General features: G+C 41.0%; 1 protein-coding gene across 1 annotated transcript; it reads right to left on the reverse strand.

The window, feature by feature from the left end:
• Positions 1 to 308: 308 nt before the first annotated feature.
• Positions 309 to 15,108, reverse strand: cplx2a (complexin 2a). Its single transcript, XM_028402578.1, has 4 exons — positions 14,897 to 15,108; positions 13,727 to 13,811; positions 3,679 to 3,857; positions 309 to 1,864 (listed from the first exon to the last, which is right to left on the reverse strand). The coding sequence occupies exons 2-4, from the start codon at positions 13,755 to 13,757 to the stop codon at positions 1,673 to 1,675; spliced, it is 402 nt and encodes a 133-aa protein (XP_028258379.1). The 5' UTR covers positions 13,758 to 13,811; positions 14,897 to 15,108; the 3' UTR covers positions 309 to 1,672.
• Positions 15,109 to 20,500: the final 5,392 nt, after the last annotated feature.

Here is a 20,500-nt window from a genome sequence, read left to right on the forward strand (position 1 = left end):
CACACTCCCCCCGAAAATAACATCTTATTTAACACCCTAAGAATGATTTCATCATAATGTAATGAGTGACAGCTCCACCTTAGACACTATAATGTGGTTAAAATAGTCATTTTAGTCATAGTGTGTAAACATACCAGCCTTTTCTCATTGCATTATATGTAGTCTCTTCCTTATAGGAGGGATTTTAGGAGTTTAGAGTTTTTTCATCCTACCAGGTGTCATTTTCTCTCTAAATTAAAAATATAGAGAAAGCCTTGATCATGTCTTAGAGATTAAAGAAAAGAAGACAGCACTGTTTGTCTGTGAACAAAGTTTGAAGTTTTTATTGAATCTCAGGCAGAAACATACATGATAATCCTTTATTGCTCATGGCATTTGGCATCGGCCTTCAGTAGTTATTCCTACCTCTAAACCAACTGAATCGAGCATCACTTCACACATCTTAAAACACTCCCTTTTTTTTCTCTGTGTAGCTAAAACATAGGCAGACTGCAGTATTCACATCACTGTCTGTGTGTGTGTGTGTTGAGACCACCTCCACATAATAAAACATTTTTTTCCTAACCATTCCTTTCACTTCCTGTAATAGTATATATATGTATATATATATGTTTATATTTATATATAAGTCTATTTTTATGGCTGAAAGCTGAAAGTTCTGGCTGTTGTATGAACAGCTACGCAGTCATTCTTCTTTAAAACAACGAAAGAGAAAACCCTGCAAACCTGTAAATTAAATGTCCTGAATGCATACACATTCATATTTATTATTACTGATATTACTGACAGTTACATCGACATGAGAGTGAAAACACAGTCAAACTTAGGAGTTATTGCCTTAATATATATATTTATATATTTTCTTTTTTTTTGCATGATAAAGTAGGGGAGAAAGAGGGGAAGGGGTACATACCCATACAACAAACCAGACAAATGGCATGCAAGACAGAAGAAGGAGACGCACAGAACAAGGGATTAGAAATACTTTGAAACACTAACACCACATGAATGTGTCACACTGTGGGAGTGTGTAGAGGGACGTGGACGGAGAATGTGTGTTAACACTGTGTGCAAAACATTTGACATAAATTTCAGACATGGTCGTACACAAAACAGAAGCTTTAGGAGCACACAACAGTAGTCTTTACATTTCCTTTTTAAAATATGGCTTATCAAGTTATCACATTTTTTTAGAGACAGACACACAGAGTAAGATTTTAATATTTATGATTGTTTGCCCACCTTGAGGCTTTTTATGTATTCATTTATTTATGTACAAATTGAGTGAAGGTGGTGGACGAGGATATAATTTTATCAGTGCTGCGAGAGAGCTCTGCAGCTGTCGCAGAGGAGAGGAGAGGGGGGAAAAATGAGTTTAAAATTGCTCATACTAGAAGGATAAACCATCTAACATGTGTCTTCAGCCCCTTTGCTTCCTGTTAGCTTCAGAAGTATAAACGTAGCTAACATTCTCCTAGCCGCTGCGGCAGACTAGCTTAGTCTACTGGCTGCAGTTCACACTGTTGGTTTAATTTCCCCCTCTATAAAACTTTGTCCAAACACTTTATTTTACCTACTTCAATGTGTAAGGGGAAAAACAGACTCAAGCCAACCTTGTAACTGTAGACTTTAAACTAAGCTAGGTAATGTTAGCATTAGCTAGCTAGCTAACCTACTTCTTAAGCATGTCCTGCAGGGGGCCTGGCAGGTATTTCATCACTGTGTCCATGATGCTCTCCTCTTCTTCCTCGTCGCCGCAGCCGGCCGGCACGGCCTTCTTGGGTCGAGTCAAGCTGCCCTCTGCAGGCTGCTCCGCAGCGGCGGCCGCCTCCGCTTCAGCCTCCTCACGCTTTTTCAAGCCGTACTGGAAGGAGGTTAAGAAATATAAGTACAGGCTTTAATATCTGTTTCAAACACATACAAACAAGGTATCAGAATGTTTACTTTCTACTGTGCTGGTGACTTGGAAATGGCAACATTAGCAGTGTTACTGCTAGTTTAGTTTCAATGTGTCATTGTTGTTCACTTCCGGTTTTATTTTGAAAAACCTGGTCCTGTTTTGTTTCCTGTCACCTGTTCTTAATCGCCTGCCCGTGTTGTTTTAAGTTGTCCTCGTGTGCTCTTCAGTGTTCTGACCTGGTTTGTCATCTTTTGATGCTTTGCATACTTTTTTGTGCTATTAGGTATTCACACAGCTAACGAACATTTTAACCTTACACAAACAAATGCTAGCTAGGTAATTCATGTAGCTAGCTAGGCATTTTAGAGTCTAACAAATGTTTTTTTTTCTTTTTAATTTTCATATTTGGAACATCTGGAAGAAACATGACATGAATCCGTTCCATTCACAGGTGTGGGGCTCAAACAGAAAGTCAGTCAGCTCAGCCAGCAGAGGTCTCAGGTAAGAATGTATGCATTATTGATATTTTATATAATATAGAATATTAGTTGCTGTCTGTCTTCATATGTTTGTGGCCGCTACATCATGCAGGTACTCATCGTTTTTATTTTTATTTATCATTTCTGTACGTACTTTACCAACAATGTGTTTCTCAAAAACAGAGTAGATGTCATGGCTGCTTCTTTTACACTGTAACAGTTAAATCCCTTAAAACTCCCATTAATATGTAGCTTTTGTTTAACCCTGTCATGTTAGTCATAGTAGGACAGACTCAGCTACAGACCTATATGGATATTTTTTACAGTATCTGGCGTGATGGGATGAAGCCATGGTAGAAGCTGACAGAAACATTTTGGTAAGGAGCACTCTGGGAGTTGTTGCTCGCTCTTTGTTCTCCACTGGGAGAACTTAAGAAGACGTGTAGGATGAGGAGGATGAGGAGGAGGAGGAGAGGAGCAAAGGGAGGAGTGCTGATTCACAGCCACCCCCCCACCCCCTCTCTAACACCTGCCCCACCCTCAGACTGCCTGCCTGCCTGTCTGTCTCTGCAGTGGTTACACTGCCACTGCAGCAACACCCCTTTACAGCCTGTTATGTAACCTTTGACGACATGTGTTCAAATTAGACAACAATATATTACAAAAAAACAGGATGATGGGTTCATCAGCCCTTTCTGACCCTCACATTGTTGTCAAAAAACCTTAGTTTGAATCTTTTTATCATTATCTCTACATTCACCAGCTCCCTCCTGCTCCTCATCTGATCTCTGTTACACAGAAAGTTAAAAATAACAGTATTCTATTTCAAACACCGGCCTCTTATAAAAGGATGTGAAGCCTTTTAAAGCTACCTGAACACCAGCAAAGCAGCAGCATTCATTAAAACTTCTCTTGTGACAGATTTTACATCTGAGTGCCTGTATCTGTTTGCATAATTCCTTTTTTTGGTGACTATTTTCTTCTCAGTTGTCAGATTATCTGCTTCTCATGTTGTTTAAAAATCAATTTCCACTTAGGCTGCATTCTTATATCTCTTACTTGTAGTATATGCTGTGACTGTGGCACTAATTACACCAGACCTTCAATTTTGCCCTTGTTGTGTGCAAAACTTGAATATTGTTGATACAGTTTTGAGATGCAGCTGCTGTTGCTGGTGTCTCATGTGTAATCTCATTTGTCTGCCGTACCTTCCGCTGAGGTGAGGATTGTGGGTCAGAAAGAGAAAGAGAAATGTGTGCAGCATGAGGCAGAGTGTACTAAATAGTAGAGCCTGTTCACCTTATCCCTGATGCCTTGCCTCATCGTTTCCCTCTCGGCCTCCATCTTGGCATATTTGGCCTTCCTCTCTTCCTCCTGCTGCCTCAGTGCCTCCTGACGCTCCTCCTCTTTTTTCGCTGCATCAGGGTCCTCCTCCTTTTCCTCTCCACCCAGCATTTTACCCACATCAGGAGGGCCTCCTGAGAGAGAGAGAGAGAGAGAGAGAGAGAGAGGGAGAGAGAGATGGAGATGTGTATGAGACACAATGACAACTCTATAGGTGGCCTCTAGGATAGAAATATCAAACTCTCATCTCATTAGTCTGACATGCAGTGAGATCAAAAGTTGGACAAATGACAAGCAACTAAATTGAATGTCAGGGCTTAAGAGGAAGATGATTTTACAAACCTCAGGTGAAGCCCTTAGAAGTCCATAGAAGATATTACTTGGTGCAAGTATCCATAATGGTTTGGTGTCAAAAAAGCTTGTTATGCTAAATTGTTTCCTGGGGAACCTTTTTAAGTACCATATCAGGCCCTGTAAGCATGCACTGTTTTACTGTTTTACTGTTTCATGTTTGGATGTGTGTGGAGGAAAAAAACACTATGATGCCCCATTCTGTTTTTATACAGTATAAGTTTGGGATAGCCAATTGCTTTACTTTCAGGAATGGTGATCAGTCTTTTGTGTTGGGACAAGATAAGAGTTAAAAAAAAACAGATTATTTAACATAATAAACATCTAGCTATGTGTAGTCAGATGTAAGATATTGGCTAAAACCTGTAGGACTGAAACAGTCTGGAATTAAAACAAAAACAACAACAGAGAAGCCACAGTTTGCCTGTTTCCTGCCTTTTATATGCATTTAAATCCCTCATCTGAAGGTGAAGATATCCATATTATGGGAAGAACTGCTTATAAAAAGGCAGGATGGAAAGGTCAATCAAAGACCTTTGCACAAACTATGAAACTGGCTCTCATGAGGAGTGCCTCAAGAAAAAAGGACCAAGAGTCCAAATGCAGACTCATTAATAAACTGCTCAACTTTGCAGAAACGGCTCTGAACACGCGACCAAACACAAAGTCTCTCACGCAGACAGGAAAGAAGCGTGTTTACCCTATAGTCAGTGTGACACAAGGAGGAGATGGCTACAAGGCATGAGCTCTGGAAAATACCTTCCACAAACTTGCTTACTGTGCCTGTAGCAGATATACATCCTATAAACTAAATGCTTCATGATGTCGAGGCAGAAAAGTGCTGAGAGTTACAAAACAGGATAAAACAGAAAGAGGGGAAACTGTCACTGAGCATCTTCACAAAAAAGATGAAGAGAAGAGCCTGAAGTCTAAAGGATTATGGCAAAAGACTTAGAGTTGAATAGTAGTGAGGAGGAGGAGGAGAAAAACAATGAGGAACAGGGGATGTGTTGAGTCAGTATATTCTGAATATTGTGACAAAACAAGACATATTTAGAAAAGCAAGGAGAGCGTGAGGAGAGGGAGAGAATCTGTCAGAACTGATTCTGTCCAATTAGCCGAGCTGTTCCAGTTAGTAGGATTACCCTGCAGTTTCCCTGGGACGAGAGAGAGAGAGAGCTAAAAAGATGGAGGGGATGAGAACAAACTGAGAGGGAGGAGGCAGAGGAAGATGAGGTTAAAGGGATGAGAGGCAGGAGAGAGGCATCTGAGGAGAGCAACACACAAAAAAAAACCAAGAGAGAAAGACTCCTTCGGTCTCCAGGATGCCTCTGGTGCTGTTAGCATTTTGACTCATCAGCATATTACAACACAAACTGTAGCAAAAAGCAGAGAGATGAAAGACATTAGAGGAAGGGACATTTAAGGACAACAAAGAGAGGTCAGGAATCTGGTTCTGTTACTAGTAATACAGGATGGTGAACTTCAACATCTCAGTCTTTTAAAATGGTAAAATATCACAGCTTTGCATGCTGTCTTTAATCATTTTTCTCATGTAAAAGCCTGAAAAGGGAGCAGAGAACGTCATCTGTTTAACTAGAGCAGCTCTAAGCAAATGAAGAGCATTTCTCTCTGCTTTCTTGGTAGAAATGTGATTATAAAATCGATAGCAGTGTGGCGTGTTGTGACCTGGAACCAGCTTAGAATGAAAATGGGAAACAGGGTGAAACAGCTGTCTTGCCTCCATCCAAAGGAAACAAAATACACCTCTGAGCCACTCTGAAGCTCATTAGCTAACCGGAAAATTAACAAACAAACACAACAAACTGTGAAGAAGCATCCAGCACCCATGGGGCTAAAAATACATAGTTTAAGAGGAAGTGGCAAAAATTACAGTTCACCTAGTGGCCACAACAGACACTTAATGGTAAACTGCACAATTTACAGCATGAGTAAGGATGTTTACAGCCCCATTATAATAAGACTAAGAAAAGGAATTCCTTAAAAAATGTTACATCCATTATTTATTAATGCAAAGTCTAAAGTTATAAACACAAATGGCTAAAAAAAGAAGAGAGATGGCTGCCGACATAAACAGGAACAGGTGCACTCTGGGAAAACTGCAGCGCACATCGTGACAGGTTATAATTATAGATCTGCATTAAAAAAAAATCCATCATATTAATGAGCCTGTTGGATTTAACAGAAAAAAAATGTAAAAGGAGGTATTGCTCTATCAGCATTTGATGAAGCTGACATAGCATTATGTGAACAGTCTTTGCAGAGAAGCACAGCAAAGGAGAGAGAGAGAGGGAGATATAAAGCTTAGGCCCCTATGCTAAGTGTGCCTATATGCACATGAGGACATAAATAATTGCTTCAACCTTGTGAGGCTAGCACATGTTGTGTGTGTTTGGAAGTGTGCTTACATCACAGTTTCTGCTCAAATGTTTATGCGTGTTCATGTAGGAGTGTGAGCATACACATTATGTATGCATGCAGTGACTTTGCATCAGTGGTTTCATTTACATATATGCTGATAGCAGATTATTCCTCTGGACTGCTTCTATGCAAATTGGTATTAATGCTGCATCTTTACATGCTCACTTTATGGATGTCAGCTGTATAGTGAGCATTTTTTGGCCACCAAGGTAGCCAAAAAACTGCAGGGATGGTTGTTGCAGAAGGGAGATATTCTTCATCATATTGTTTTGAATTTTGCGTCTGCTTAGTCTAACCAAACAAAAAAAAATCTGGAGTGAAATAATAGACTGAGACATGACACGAGCCCTGGTTTATCTTTGTCCTAAATCACCATAAAGATCATGCTGTATGTGTTATTTTGTGGAGCACTGGCAGTCAACATAAGGTTAATAACAGGGGCAATAACTGATGGCATGAGATCGTCAATACAAATGGCAGAAATTAGATTCCTTGGTAAGGTGACCAGACTTCATTTCTGAGATCGGGTGAGAAGTTTGGAAATCCATGAAGTGCTGAGAGTCGCTGTTCCTCTGCATTGTGAGGGACCAGTTGAGGTGGTTAAGGTGTCTGAATCAGATGCCCTCCAGACAATGAAAGTGTTTGATTGGATGCCAAATAAGTGCATGCCTCAGAGTGAAAGACACGTTATTATCCTATTTTAGCTGGAAGGAACAACAAAACCTGTTTGGCACTGTCAAAAGAAGCTCCTAAATTTCTCCTAGGTGATTGCTAATAAGAGGATAGAGGGCCAAGCATTGCAGCACAGTCAGCCAGCTGGGAAGGCCATCCAAACAAATAAAAGAAACAATCTCCACCTTTGTTTTTTAATTCTAGATGGAAGATACATTTGTACATCCTCTGCAAATTAGTGGAAAGTTAGATTATACTCTCTAAAATCTAATCTCAATAGCTAGTATAGTGCAAAGAGGTTGGGCCCAAAATGGACCCCTGAGGGACCCCATAAGATAAAAACGTCAGAGGATGCTACACTTCTCATTGCTGAGGTAACAGCTTATCTCACATACTGTAAGCAGGATTTCTGCATCAGCTTACGAGTCCCGCAAAATCCATGTAAACACTGATACTGAATCCTGTAAGTGGAGGGATGACTCACAACCAGCTGAGAAAATCAGATTATCTCCTTACCATTGCAAGGCCAAGAAAAAGCCTTTCAGTGTTTAACTACTCTATAAGCTAAACCAAAACAAATGTGGCCCAGCATCACAAGATCTTATTAGTAGATTGTTCAAGTGTGTGAGGAGGAGGACGACGACTCTGGGAGACAAACCTCTGGGTTATATCGAGCTGCAGTGTCCTTTGAAACCGGAGTAATTCTATTAAGCCTACAGTCATCACATAAACTGTGTGGGGCTGTTCTTCACCCTTCGTGGTGTGTATGGTTGTTGTAGTTGTCAGGAGTGAGATAAGCAAAGATCTGTTTCTGGATATTCTGCACTCCAAAAATAAGATTAACCGACCACAAGCCAAATAATATCTTTAAAGACATTTTCCTGTGACATCTGCTGTTGATTCTCCCACAGCTCTTTCCCTCTATACATGGACATTGCTTCATTGCCAGATAAAAGGTGTCATTTCCCTAATCCTTTCCTTCTGAAAGTTCTGTGCTAAATCTTTGCTAAATCCAAAGTCTTGAGGGAAAGTTGGGGAAAAGGACTAACCTTAGATAACTCTCACGGAGCTCGGGCTTTTAACAGCATCAGATAAATAGCACTTATCTTTCTTTTTCCCACTCACAGTTCTCAGGCAAATCCCTCTCTAAATCCAAAGTGTGGTGGGAAAAGGAGCACGAGAGTGCACTGTAAAGATCATGGTTTGACCTTGGGGACTGAAACCTTTGTCTTAATACTGCTCACTTAATGGCAGACATTTGTGGCAGGGGGGGAATTGGCAGTGAAATTGAAGAGTGTAAATTTCCCTCAGGTAAGCAGCTTTGGTTCAAAGCAGGATTTGAGTTCAACATTGCATGCGTGCCCTCCTCTACTACATTCTTCTTTCACAATATTGGCTCCACAATGAGCAAAAAGAGGACGCTAGAGGATCCATACAGAAGACTCAAAGTTGGAACAATTGATGCTTTATTAGAAAAAACACAAAGTGTGTTTCTTTGTGTCTCTTGTATTTATTTCACAATTAAAATCTGCAGTTACACTGTTGTGGGAAAACTTGTCTTGCATTTGTATGAGAGTGAACAGGCGGCCTTTTGTTCTGCACAGAATTTCATTACAGCTGCACTAAATTACCTCTGACATGCAGAACATGGAGGGGTTGTTCTGCACAGATGGCTCCATGCTTGTTGTTGTTGTGTTTTTGGCAACAATTTGTCCGGTGTCTCTGTCACTTTGGTCCAAACCTATCCCGTGTTTCATGTCTGAGCCCACGACTGACTGAGACACCTCTGCATTAAGTTACAACATGTCTCAGCTGTCTACAGTGTACTCAATAGGAGGAGAGAGAGAAAAGGGCGTCTCAGGCTCTCCATTAGTGTAAATATGCATTACGGAGTGAATCTGACAGTCCAGATTTTGGAGTGTGTAGAGCTGAAGAGGGTCAAAGAGATGATCCTTTAGTGTTAGTAGACACAAAAATGCACTTGGCGAGATGGTTAATAAAGAAGTATTTATGTTCTATGTTATATAATAATAATAATAATAATAATAAATAATCCTGAGGTGTGTTACCTCAGCTAAAATCTTTGGTTCATGACAGAGTGTCTTCAAACCAGGTGTGGTTTCTCGATATCACATGCACGACCTTAACTCCGCTGCCTTTAGGCGAGGACTTCCACATTTACACAGATGTACTGCTCAGAATTAATCCATGAATTCAATTAATTCATTATTCATGGTGCCCAGATGAAACAGAGCCCTTCTCATTTTGTACAGAGTGAGCGAGTTTTCGTCTAATACTATTTTATTCTGTCATTCTTAGCTCCATGATTTAGTGTCTATCACATGATTAATGAAATTAACTTAACTAGCCTCTTGGCACAGGGAAATATTTTTTATGTACTTGTATTTACAGGACAGAAAAAAGCAGTATGTATTTAGCAGATGGGCCTGGGGTGCAGGGAGGGGTCAGCAGTAAATCAATCAAATGATGAATTCAGCCAATCATATTAGAGAGCAGCTAAATGTGATTATCTTGGCTTTAAGTAGATGAGGTGAGGCGGAACATCCCAAGGTGTCTTCATATTTTCATTTCACCTCCAGTTTGTCATACTTAATCGTTGAAAGTGTCATCCGTGACTGCAAGCTGATGTGTACGCTCACAGTCTGTTAGCCCCACATGTGAAGTTACATAAATATTATTTACAAGTATACAAATAGTTGGTTGCTGCTGTAGTTCTTCTGCAGATGTGACTCAAACAGGAGTACATATTTATTAGAGACTGCTGTCAGCAGCAGATTAATACTACTGCTAAACTTATTATGCATTTTTAAAGCAACAACAATGGTGGTCTGCAGACAATTAGGCTACACCACACTCTGGCTGACAACTGGTGTTTTTAATTAGCTTTTAATTAATCCTTTAATGTTCTTGTCAGGCAGGCTCCAGAGTTATGTTTGTTATTAATAGGACAAAGTAGCATGTTTGCTAACACTTGTGTTATCTTCTTTGCAATTGGAACAGATTTTTGATTTACAAAAAATCTATTCTATTCTATTCTATTCTATTCTGTTCTATTTTTACAAGCCTATTAATGCATGAATAGATCTTTTTTTGCAAATTCCACTGTATGATCAGTTTCGTTATCAGGGAAAAGTTTTGTGTTTTATTCTGTCACAATACTGTTGTTGGGACCAGTCATAAACTATTTTAAGTATCATCGGCTGTACTAGCAGCCATAAAAGCTCTTATCCAGCATGCATTTAGAGTTGGCCACTTCTGGTGTTAGCCTACAGAAAGACAATGGTGGACATGATTCTAGTTTCTTTTGCATTTTCTTTAGGCTGCTCTTTTCTCTAGTCAGATCAAGTGACATTATACGTATTATGTATAGCTCAAAGTAACAAACTCCTACGCTCTATCACCACATGCATAGACATTTATATTAATTTTCTTATTACATGTGATCACTGACGTATAGTGTGCACCACTCACTTTTCTGCTGATGCGGTCATAGTGTGACTGCAGCCTGAGGCCTTCAGGGTTTGATTGAGCTGCAGACCTCGGGGCTAAATGACTGGCTCACTTAATAGCCACATATTCTGTCAAACTGTAACTTTTAGGAGTTAATAAGTGCTGATTCAGCACTGAACTTAGCAGGAGCAATCATTTCACAAAGCAACCACAGTGGATTCTATATTTAAGGTCACGATCAACAGCTGTGTGAGAGAGCCAGAAGAACAGCAGAGCAGCTTCATCATTTTTATTCCCTGGCTGGATAGGTTGTTTTTTGGATCCTGTGGCCTAGAGGTGCTGCATCAACAAACCTAATATTAGTTTGTGTACTCACTGAAGAAGGTGTATCAGCAGTAATCACTCCATCAAGCTAATCAAAGGACTAATGTTCTTAGTACAGCTTAGATTTAGAGCATCCATGTAAAAACAGCTCTCAACATGAGAGGCTTTCTGCATCCTGCACACATGACCAGCACTAAAACCAGGTTCTGAAGTGGCACTTGCGGCGTGCTTTTTTTGGACTGAATGGCTTTTGTTATGCTTTTTGCAGTTGCTGTATGGTGGGGCGAATATCTCCCCTGGGCCTCGTGTGACTTGCAGTTTTTGACTATGGCTATTGCAGGAACATGGAGCCCAGCTCCATCCAAGCCTCAGATTTTAGTCCTGCTGAATCATGGCACTTTAACGTTGCTGCGTTTTCTTCCAAGTGTCTGTAACCAAAGAAGCCTTGGAGGATAACTTAATGCACTGGCAGCATCCTCGCTTTAACAAAGTCTCCCATCCACACATTCGACGTCTAACACACTCAGCAAAACACTTAGCGACAGGATACCAAATCCACATCCTGACAGGAGGAAAATAATCAGAACTTTGTAACAACAACAAGCTGTACGATCTAATCTCAGATAGGATCACTTTAAAAAAAAAATTAGTTATTTTAATCCTAAGTAGAGCAGGTTGTGATGTTCATTTGACGGGTTTGAAGATGTGAAGGTTTCATAAATACAAAAAACACACAACACATAGTAGACTTGAGAGGCTTCGGCAAACGGTGACAATCAAAGGCTTAAAGGAGCTTAATCATCACAACTGGACAACAAACATTAGCTATAAGATAACTTTGCTAGCTACTGGTAAGAATTTTTGGACTTTTATACATCATCATCATCATTATACAATCATCTACTACTTACTTTCAAATTACATATCAGGGATGAAGCGACAAAATCTACCCACAAAATAGCATAAATGACACATTACTTATATTTAAAGCCTGAATGCAACTACCAGAGGTAAAAATAAATAAATAATGTTGCACTAAACATTCAAAACCATAGTTGCATAACTTCCATGAGCTCTAAGCATGGCACATATAAACCAAAACACATTGGTTCAGGACAAGGGAATTGAAACTGATAGAATCCTAGCACATTACTTCCTGTGTTGATATATAAGAAGCATTGGCTTTCTAGTCTGCAGCGGCCCGTGTGACCAATATTGCTCTCAGCTACAAAATAAAAGCCTTGAGTGGTGGTAGGGTACCGATGGTCAGAGTAAAATGGAGGACGACTTTGGGTAGCATAGATACATTAAACCTTGACAATACAGCTTGATTAGTTAAAGAATATTTCACTTATATTGACATATTGACTAACATGTTCAAGCATTAGATCAATAGGTTAGCTGATTGAGAGGCTGGCTAATTGGTTTGTTGCATTATCTAATTATCCCCCCCCCCCACAGGGGAGCTGTAAGTGCACTGTCAGTAATTCTGCAGACATTTTAGTAGAAGGAGGTCACTGTGTCCCACTCAGTAAACATGGACCTGCAGATCTACAGGATTTCTATAAGAGGAGTAGTGACAGCAAAATGATAACCCAGAAAGCCCTCAGTATTGATTATGACACATTCCTGTTAATGATCCAACTTTCTCTTTCCTGCATCTTTGCAGTCTTACACAAAATAATCTATAGCCTCACACAGACCAGTGCAGCCCCAGTTCACAGCAAACACCCACACTGTCAAATCTTTTCCCAAAGTCTGCAGGCGGAGGGCAGCCCGACTTAATGCGGACTACAACCGGCATCCAATGCAATGCAGCTGATTTAAGAATTCACAGCACAGACGCGAGGCACAGGAGCTATGCAGCGCTTGCATCCTCTGCATCCCAATGAGGAGTCGGGGCTGTGCTTCAACTCCCCGTCCCAACTGTAACTGCTTCTGTAACCTGGACAGCAACAGCTAAGCATCACTGACCGCTGTGTGTCTAAGTGCTGCAGTACTGGTTCTACTTTCACCTCGGAGCTCTATATAGTCGACAAGGAGGGTGAATTACAGAGTAATAATGAAGACTAATTAGGGGGCAAATAAGAGCTAAGATAATATTCCAAAGCATAATACCTGAAGGCTTTAAAGGACAAAAGTCTTATAAAAAAGATGTCAGTCGTGGTTCTTGGCAAAACTGCCGGCCTCTATCTCTCTTGCCTCGAATAGTGCCAATGGCTGGTGTGAAAAGAATAGTCTCCTCGATTATTAAAGTCATATCTCACGCATTAAAATTAAGTTACCGTAGGGCTGCTGCTGCCCTGAAAAGATGGCATTTTGGAGATGCTAGGTTTTTATTTGACAGGTGCATCATTAGGCCTGCTACAGCTGCTGCTGTTCCTGTCCTACTTCATCTGCAGCAGTCCTAACCTCATTTACAGACCTGATACACTCACAGAAGAGACACGGACATGTTGCTCACAACACTCAGGTGTTGTCAAGGACTTGGCAAACAGGATGCGATTTTTCTAAATAAGTTATGCACTGCACCAAGAGGTTTTTAAAAGATGAATGAACGGAGAAAAGGAACATGTAGCTGGAGTTTGGTGCAGGATGGAGGATCACCGGAGCAGTGTCCACCGTAACTACCCTGCCTAGCCAGCGCTGGTACTTGTTTTACAGTGCTGCTGCCGAACATCCCCTTTAAATCCCTAACACCGCAATGCTGTTAAATCAACCTCGTGCCAGGCAGACTACTCACCTCCCAGTGCAGCTTTCATTACAAAATTCATGATGAAGCAGTTCTGTGTTCTCCTCCTTCACTGGTCACGTTATGAGGGACAGACCTGCAGCCAGGGGACAAGAACACACAAGCTGTGACATGTCACATGCAGGGTTTCATGTACGGTACAAGAGTTTAGTGGGATGGGGGAGGATGATGGGGAACATCAGAAAAAAACAAGCAACAAACTAGATTCACATTTTTTTGCTGTAAATGAACACAAACTCCAGAAGCTCTAAAACTGGGCTAAGTTATCTGTCCCGAGTTCTGCTAGGGGGCACCTGCACCCTCGATTTACAACTACACTCCATCTTGTGTGTGTTCACGCTGACACTGTCGGACGGCTCGTGATGTATCCTCATGGAAATGATTCCCAGAATTAGAAAAAAACAGGCAAACAAAGAGGAGCGGAGTTGACATTGCTTTTAGGGGCCCTTACAGAGCATCATTCATACCACAATCTAATTCTTATTTTATAACATTTACTGCCTGGAATCACTGTTAGAGTCTGGTTTGGGGGTTCACATGACTAATGATTAATTTTTAATTATCATACTTGTGTTTCTTTTTAGGAAAGAAACACAGTCATGTACGCTATGACGTCATGATTCATACTGATTCACAGACCTTACTCTACTTTATTTTTTAACTCTATTATAAGAACCTCAGATGCAGTTATGCAGCATTTTACAGCATCCCCCTCCTCTGACATTGCAGCAGTGCAGGCTGAAAACTTGCTGCACTCATTATGCCGCCGTTTCGTCCTCGGGTCGTTTTTTTTTTTTTTTTTTTTATTCAGCACAAAAACTCGAATCTGCTGCAGCGAAACGTTTCAAAGACGTTCCCTTCCTCTTCACTATCATCTGCAGCATCCGTCTCTCCTCAGATGAACCCGCACAGCGTTGAGTGATGCGCTGCAGCATCCCTGCGCTGTTACAGTGGTGTACAGTATGTGCTCATTATTACACCTCTGCCTCTGTACCACCTCTGTAACTTACACACGGCTGTTTTAAAGTGGATGCATCTGCATCTTTTACCAAGCGCTATCATTCATCCCCATCCTGTCCCGTACAGTCAGAGCTACACACACACACCACCAGCAGCAGCAGCAGCAGCAGCTCTTTTTGTGGCTGTTCGGACATCGCTTACCTTGTTTTGATCCTTCTCCGAGTCCCACCACCAAACAAAAGCTTTTTCGCAGTGTTAAAAAAAGCCACCAGTCTTCTCTCCTCCTTCAGCGGGAAGACGCAAAAGACAAGTTGTGCGTCTTAAAGAACAGCTTGTGCTTTTCTGTGCGCCTCTCAGTTTGCACACATGCCGGTGGTGTCAGAGTCAGGCTGCAGCGGCGGAGGAAGAGAGTGGGTTCCTGCAGGACGAGAGGGGGAGAACGCGCGGAGAGAGAGGAGAGGAGGGAGGGGAGGGAAGGGGTGCGTAGGGGTTTCATACCGAGAGTCAGGGTTTACTTAGTCTCTGAACTTCACCCAAAAAAAACAAGCATTACATTTAGAAAAAACAAATCTTTGTTGTTCACCGTGTCAAACAGGGAAGCGTGATTTATACTGAAAAAGACAACATGTCAGAAAAAAGAATCAAATAAACCAAGAATAAAAACATGCAAAGACTTCCTTACATGTAGGCAACTATACATGCTGGGATGTGTCAAAATATTTGAAAATAATTAAAGTAAAATAGGACCAAATCTTAAACACAACCTTATCGACAAAGAAAAATAATCCAAAGGTATAATCCAATAACAGTTTCCCAATTAAGGCTCAGAAAACATGCATATTTTGGGGACTGTTGTTGTGATGCAAGTTGTTAAATCTACCCCCCCCCCCCCCCCCCCCCACAAAAAATGGTTTGACCCAATCTCTTGTCAACTCCAGTTAAGTAAAAGCACAAGAATTGTAAATTTAGCAAACTAAGAAATGCTGCCACATAGTCGTCAAACTCTCTGAACTTGTGACCAACAAATGTTTTGTGTGTCTGTTTTTGTTATCAAATAGCACATTTTGTGTTGATCCATGCGATTGCTATGCTACTGCATATTTCCATGTTGAGCTCTGCTTTTGATCTCCACCTTTTTCAGAGGGGAATCAGAAGGTCTGTAGCTGCTAAATGTTCCACTCTCCATTTAACAAGATGCACTTTATTGCTGGCAGCTGTGCTGAATCGGCGTCCTGCAGCTGGACACAGCTTAAAAATATAGATTAGTGCTGCTTTAAGGATGCACATGGCACACTGTTCTCTAAATTCAGATGCAGAGATGAAAGTTTCAAAATAGGAAAAAAAAGGCTTGAGACATGTTTGTGTTTCTGGCAGGTGAAATCTCAAGATATTTTTAAACCTTTTCATTTAATCTTCAGCTGGCAGACCAGAGAGGTACTGTACTATTGTGTAATGTCAGCTGTCTCAAGATACCTTTAAAAACATTTTCTTGGCAGGATGAAAAAGATGCTGCAGCAGCATGTCATGAGATGTTACAGCAAGACGAGAGCTCCTCATTGTTTCCAATAAGTCTCCTGTTGTCTTTATTCACATTGTTTGGATTGTTCCCAGCTGTCTTATTGTATTATAAGTCTATCATTTTATGCAGAATAAGACACATTCCACACAGTATATTTACATTTTTATAACCTCTACAAATCAGTTCAGCAAAAGGAATCAGTTTTTCCACTGTTGTGCATTCATATGCTATTTTTCTTTACCTATAACTTACCACACAGTCGTTAAAGTCAGCAAAACATCCAGATTTTGAGTCATTCTGTTTTGTTTTCTTCTCAATGTATCTTTTTATCTCCTCTGTGCTCACTGGAAACAGCCTGCAGATCAGTAAAACTATTTTTTATTCACATAACTTGATCACAAGAAAGTAAATCAATCTTGAGGAGTGCCTTTTCCCATAGAATCTTGTGCTAATAGTTTATTTTAGGGGCAGTTTTAAGACATATAGTGTTAACTCTCTAATTCGTTTGAATGTTGCAAATCTGCGGTCTTTGTATTTTTCTTTTTCTGAGTATCTTAAATAATATTAGACTTTTGTGCATTTTATATTTGAGGGTGAAATCTAAAATCCCTTTACGGGAAAAAAAAACCCAGAAGTCAGCTCGTGGATGTGTCATAGTTTAAGGACATGATACATTCAGCAAGGACTGGATCAACCCATATCTTCTTTCCCTTTTTGCCCACTAGTCCCAGCCTTCACCTGCTCACTCCTTCTCACCATAAAGGACAATGAATATATTCATCACTTGGACCTAACCTCGTTTTTGGTGTTCGTTCTAAAATTAAACTCTCTGCCCTTGTAAGCCATCATAATGTCCCTGCTGTTTTACCTCACCCTGCACACATGGTGCCTGCAGACAGGCAGAGAACACACAGAGAACCAAGCCCAGCTTGGGCTGCTCTGTATCTCCCATCAATTAATCAAGACATAGGAGGCTGTGTCCAGTCAGCACACTCAGGCACAAACATCCATCATAGTGTTCACAATGCTAAAAACACAACAGCAGCCCTCGTGCTCACACACACAGATACTTCTTTGGTGTCCTTTGACTGTCCACCGTCATTATAGCATTTTTATGGGATCATGATTTATATTGTCCTCCTCTCTGGGTCACAAGTTGAATCTCTTGAATATCCACACTGATGTAGTTTGGAGCCAGAGTAAATACTCTCCTTTTCATAGCATGAGCGAACAGCTGAGGCGAATGAAGCTACTTGATGGTATAGAGAGGAGAATATCCTTCATTTAGTCTATAATACATCCTCTAGATAGAACACATTGCTAATGATTATGCTATCAGAACGAATAAGCGCATTGGCTTATCTGATCTGTACAGAAAGTCCGCGTCACCAGGCAGGTCTCAGGAGTCTGGGGCTGGAGCCCCCCTGACACTGTGAGCTGTTGTGTTTTCACTTCTTAGGTTTTGTTAGGCAAAAAAAACAGGAAAACAGGTTACATAAAGATCATGGTTTGTCATAAAACATGAATTCCTAATATAACCTAACAAGTAAAACTGCTGCTCCTGTGGCGGCCATTTTCAGCTATCACCACAACCACGAAAAGTGATTGTTAAAGCCTTGTATGAGTGCCCTTTGTGGAAATCCTTGCCTGCTCCTGATCTGCTCCCCTCAGGGATAAAGAGAAGCTGATATTGACATACACAACACAGTGCTGAAAGCTGAACTTTTGCCTTCCAGCACAGCTACAGCCAAATGAAAACAGGATTATTTCACAGGACAGCATCTTAGTGCTGCTGTGCCATTTCTGGAGGCAGCATGCTTCTGAAAGGCAGCTTCTTACATGCAGGCATCAATAGTGAAAAGTCTTTTTATCCTTAGCTTTTTGAGTTAATTCCTTCCTAGTTTCCTATCATTAAAAGCCTAACATTAGACCTGCATGCTTCTTGCATGAGTTTCATTTCAGTCTCACCTCTGCACAACATGAAGGATGGCCCATTTTGCTGACAAAGAGCCAGCTGTCCCATGGCCACTGTGCTGTACCACCTCTGATTCATAGAGGATCAACTGCCGAGTGGGTATCAAATCTCCTTTATTGTGATATATACTGCAATATGCAAGCCAGCAGAAAGTCAGCCAGTTGGATGTCATGGGGACACTTTGATGCTTTGAGTTGTGTGGATTACTCTGGAAAAAAATGATTCAGAAGATGAACTATGAATGCAGTGGCAGCCAAAAACATCCTTTGAGGACTGGTAAAGGGGGGGGGGGGGGGGGGGGGATCAAATGCGACTAGCAGACAGATCCTTACAAAATGTTTTGGAATGATCCAAAGGAGAATACGAGCAGCTGTTTTCAAAGTCTGTATCAATAAGAAGCCTGCGGGAATCAAATGAGGGTGATAGTCTGAAGTTGTGGTATTTCAGCATTGGCTGAAGAAATGTTTGTCTTTGTGCAGTCACCAGTAGTTGGTGGCAGTACTGGTGAAGGGTCCCGCTCTTCTTACAGTTTGGTGAGAAGTGAATTCAAACATGGCAGAGAGAGCCTAGAGGCACCTACAGGCAAGGTGATGGCCTCTGCTTTCCGTCTGAGGTGCAAAGGGACTTCCTGAAAGAGTCACAGTACACTAAAATGTTGATCTGTGAAGCAGCTTCAAGAGAAAATCAAAAGGATTCAGTGGTCACAGATGATGTCTTACGTGCTGTGGAGCTTTTTTTAATGTCCAAGAGGTCCTGGAGTAAGAATGTAAATGTAGAATGGACTATGATAATATATATGTGCTAGATTGTCCTCTACAGCCCAGCTCTCACCCTCTCTCCCCTTGCAGACCTGAGCAAGTTTCTACATAGTTACTGTCCTAAAATAGCACAAAGGATTCACACATCACCTTTTCTGTGCTGCTAAATGTGCCTCTAATGATCTGTAGAAAGTGTGGTCCAGAAAAATAACAATGAAAATGAAAATGAAAATGTGCATCAAACTGAAGCTGAAGGTGAAACTGATGTGATAAGTGAAAAAGTGAATGACAATGACATCTCTCTGTCTAATGCAGATCCACAGTATTCATATTTCAAAGAACAGATTACAATATTAATGATTTCCCTGCCGCCTTTCATCAGGCTTTCAAGCTGTATCTTTGCAACCGTTTTTCCTCTGTGCAGTCGTAGGTCATATTCCTCCATCTGAAGGGCACACTGGACTCTGTCAGGCTATTCTGTGAAGTCAGGGGGGAGGAGTGGTTTTCTTTAGATATTAGTCCGCTGTCCATCATTCCTGCTGCACTCAGAGGTCCCAGGAGACGCGGGAAAAAAGGGAAAGGAGGAGGCAGAGGGAGGGGAAAAAAGAGGGGAAGGAGATGGAGGGGCTGCATGTAATTGTATGTGTGGGTGTGTGTAAGTGTGTGTGCTTGTGTGTGTGTGTCCATCAACCTATGATGTCCCAGACATAGGGAGGTGTGTACTGCTGCAATGCGTAAAGGATTCACAGCTTCATGCAGCGAACAGACACTCTGTGACTGACTGAAATGCTGAAAGACTAACTGGCTGACTGATGGCCTCACAGTTCCTCATAAGCATGTGTCCCTCTCGGCTGAATGACTGACAGAACAGCAGATTACCGAGCTGACTTTAGAGGCTTTTTGGGTGCCACACATCTCACAAGTGATTTCAATGAACGGGTCCAAATGAGAGCGGGTAACTACACATAATGAAAAGCAACAAGGAAGTGTTTAAAATTTAATTGGCAATTTAATTTTAACACATTTTTACTGGCTGGAATACTGAAAGCAGTCCAAGCCAGTGCTGCAGTTTATTTGCCTTAAATTATAATGTAGCAGCTTTTACCTGCATAACTGCAATATGACAAAAGAAAAAAAAAGTCTTTCCTGCCGAAGACTACAGTATATTTAGCAGATTAACAGTAACAACCTTTCATGTGCCTGATTCCTGTGTTATATGACCACTGTATATTTTCTGTGATATTCAGCTCTCCTTCCTGTCTCTGCCTGTTGATCCGTCCTGCTCTGCTGCACCTGTCTTATTGCCTCCCTGTGTATTTAGAGGTCTTTTCCCCTCATCACTTTGCCAGAATGTCTTTCTCCATGTGAGAAATGTTCTAGCAATACAGCCTTAGTGTTTTGACTGTGCCAGATTTGACTATGATTTAGATCACTCCTTGTGGATTTTCCTCTGGTAATTGTGTGAAGACCTTTGCCTGATTTTGTTTTACCTTTTCTAGATTTGTTTGCCAAACCTGCTGTAACCAGATTATTGGACTGATTCCTGTTTCTGT

This window comes from Parambassis ranga, chromosome 1 (genome assembly GCF_900634625.1).
Source record: "Parambassis ranga chromosome 1, fParRan2.1, whole genome shotgun sequence".
Lineage (NCBI taxonomy): Eukaryota > Metazoa > Chordata > Actinopteri > Ambassidae > Parambassis > Parambassis ranga.

What these genes read in the sequence shown, in the direction of transcription:
- cplx2a (XM_028402578.1), bottom strand. Translation starts at nt 13,757, where the DNA reads ATGAATTTTGTAATGAAAGCTGCACTGGGAG. An exon ending in AATGAAAGCTGCACTGGGAG is followed by an intron (nt 3,858 to 13,726) that starts GTGAGTAGTCTG and finishes TCTCTCTCTCAG; the next exon opens with GAGGCCCTCCTGATGTGGGT. An exon ending in GGCAAGGCATCAGGGATAAG is followed by an intron (nt 1,865 to 3,678) that starts GTGAACAGGCTC and finishes ACCTCCTTCCAG; the next exon opens with TACGGCTTGAAAAAGCGTGA.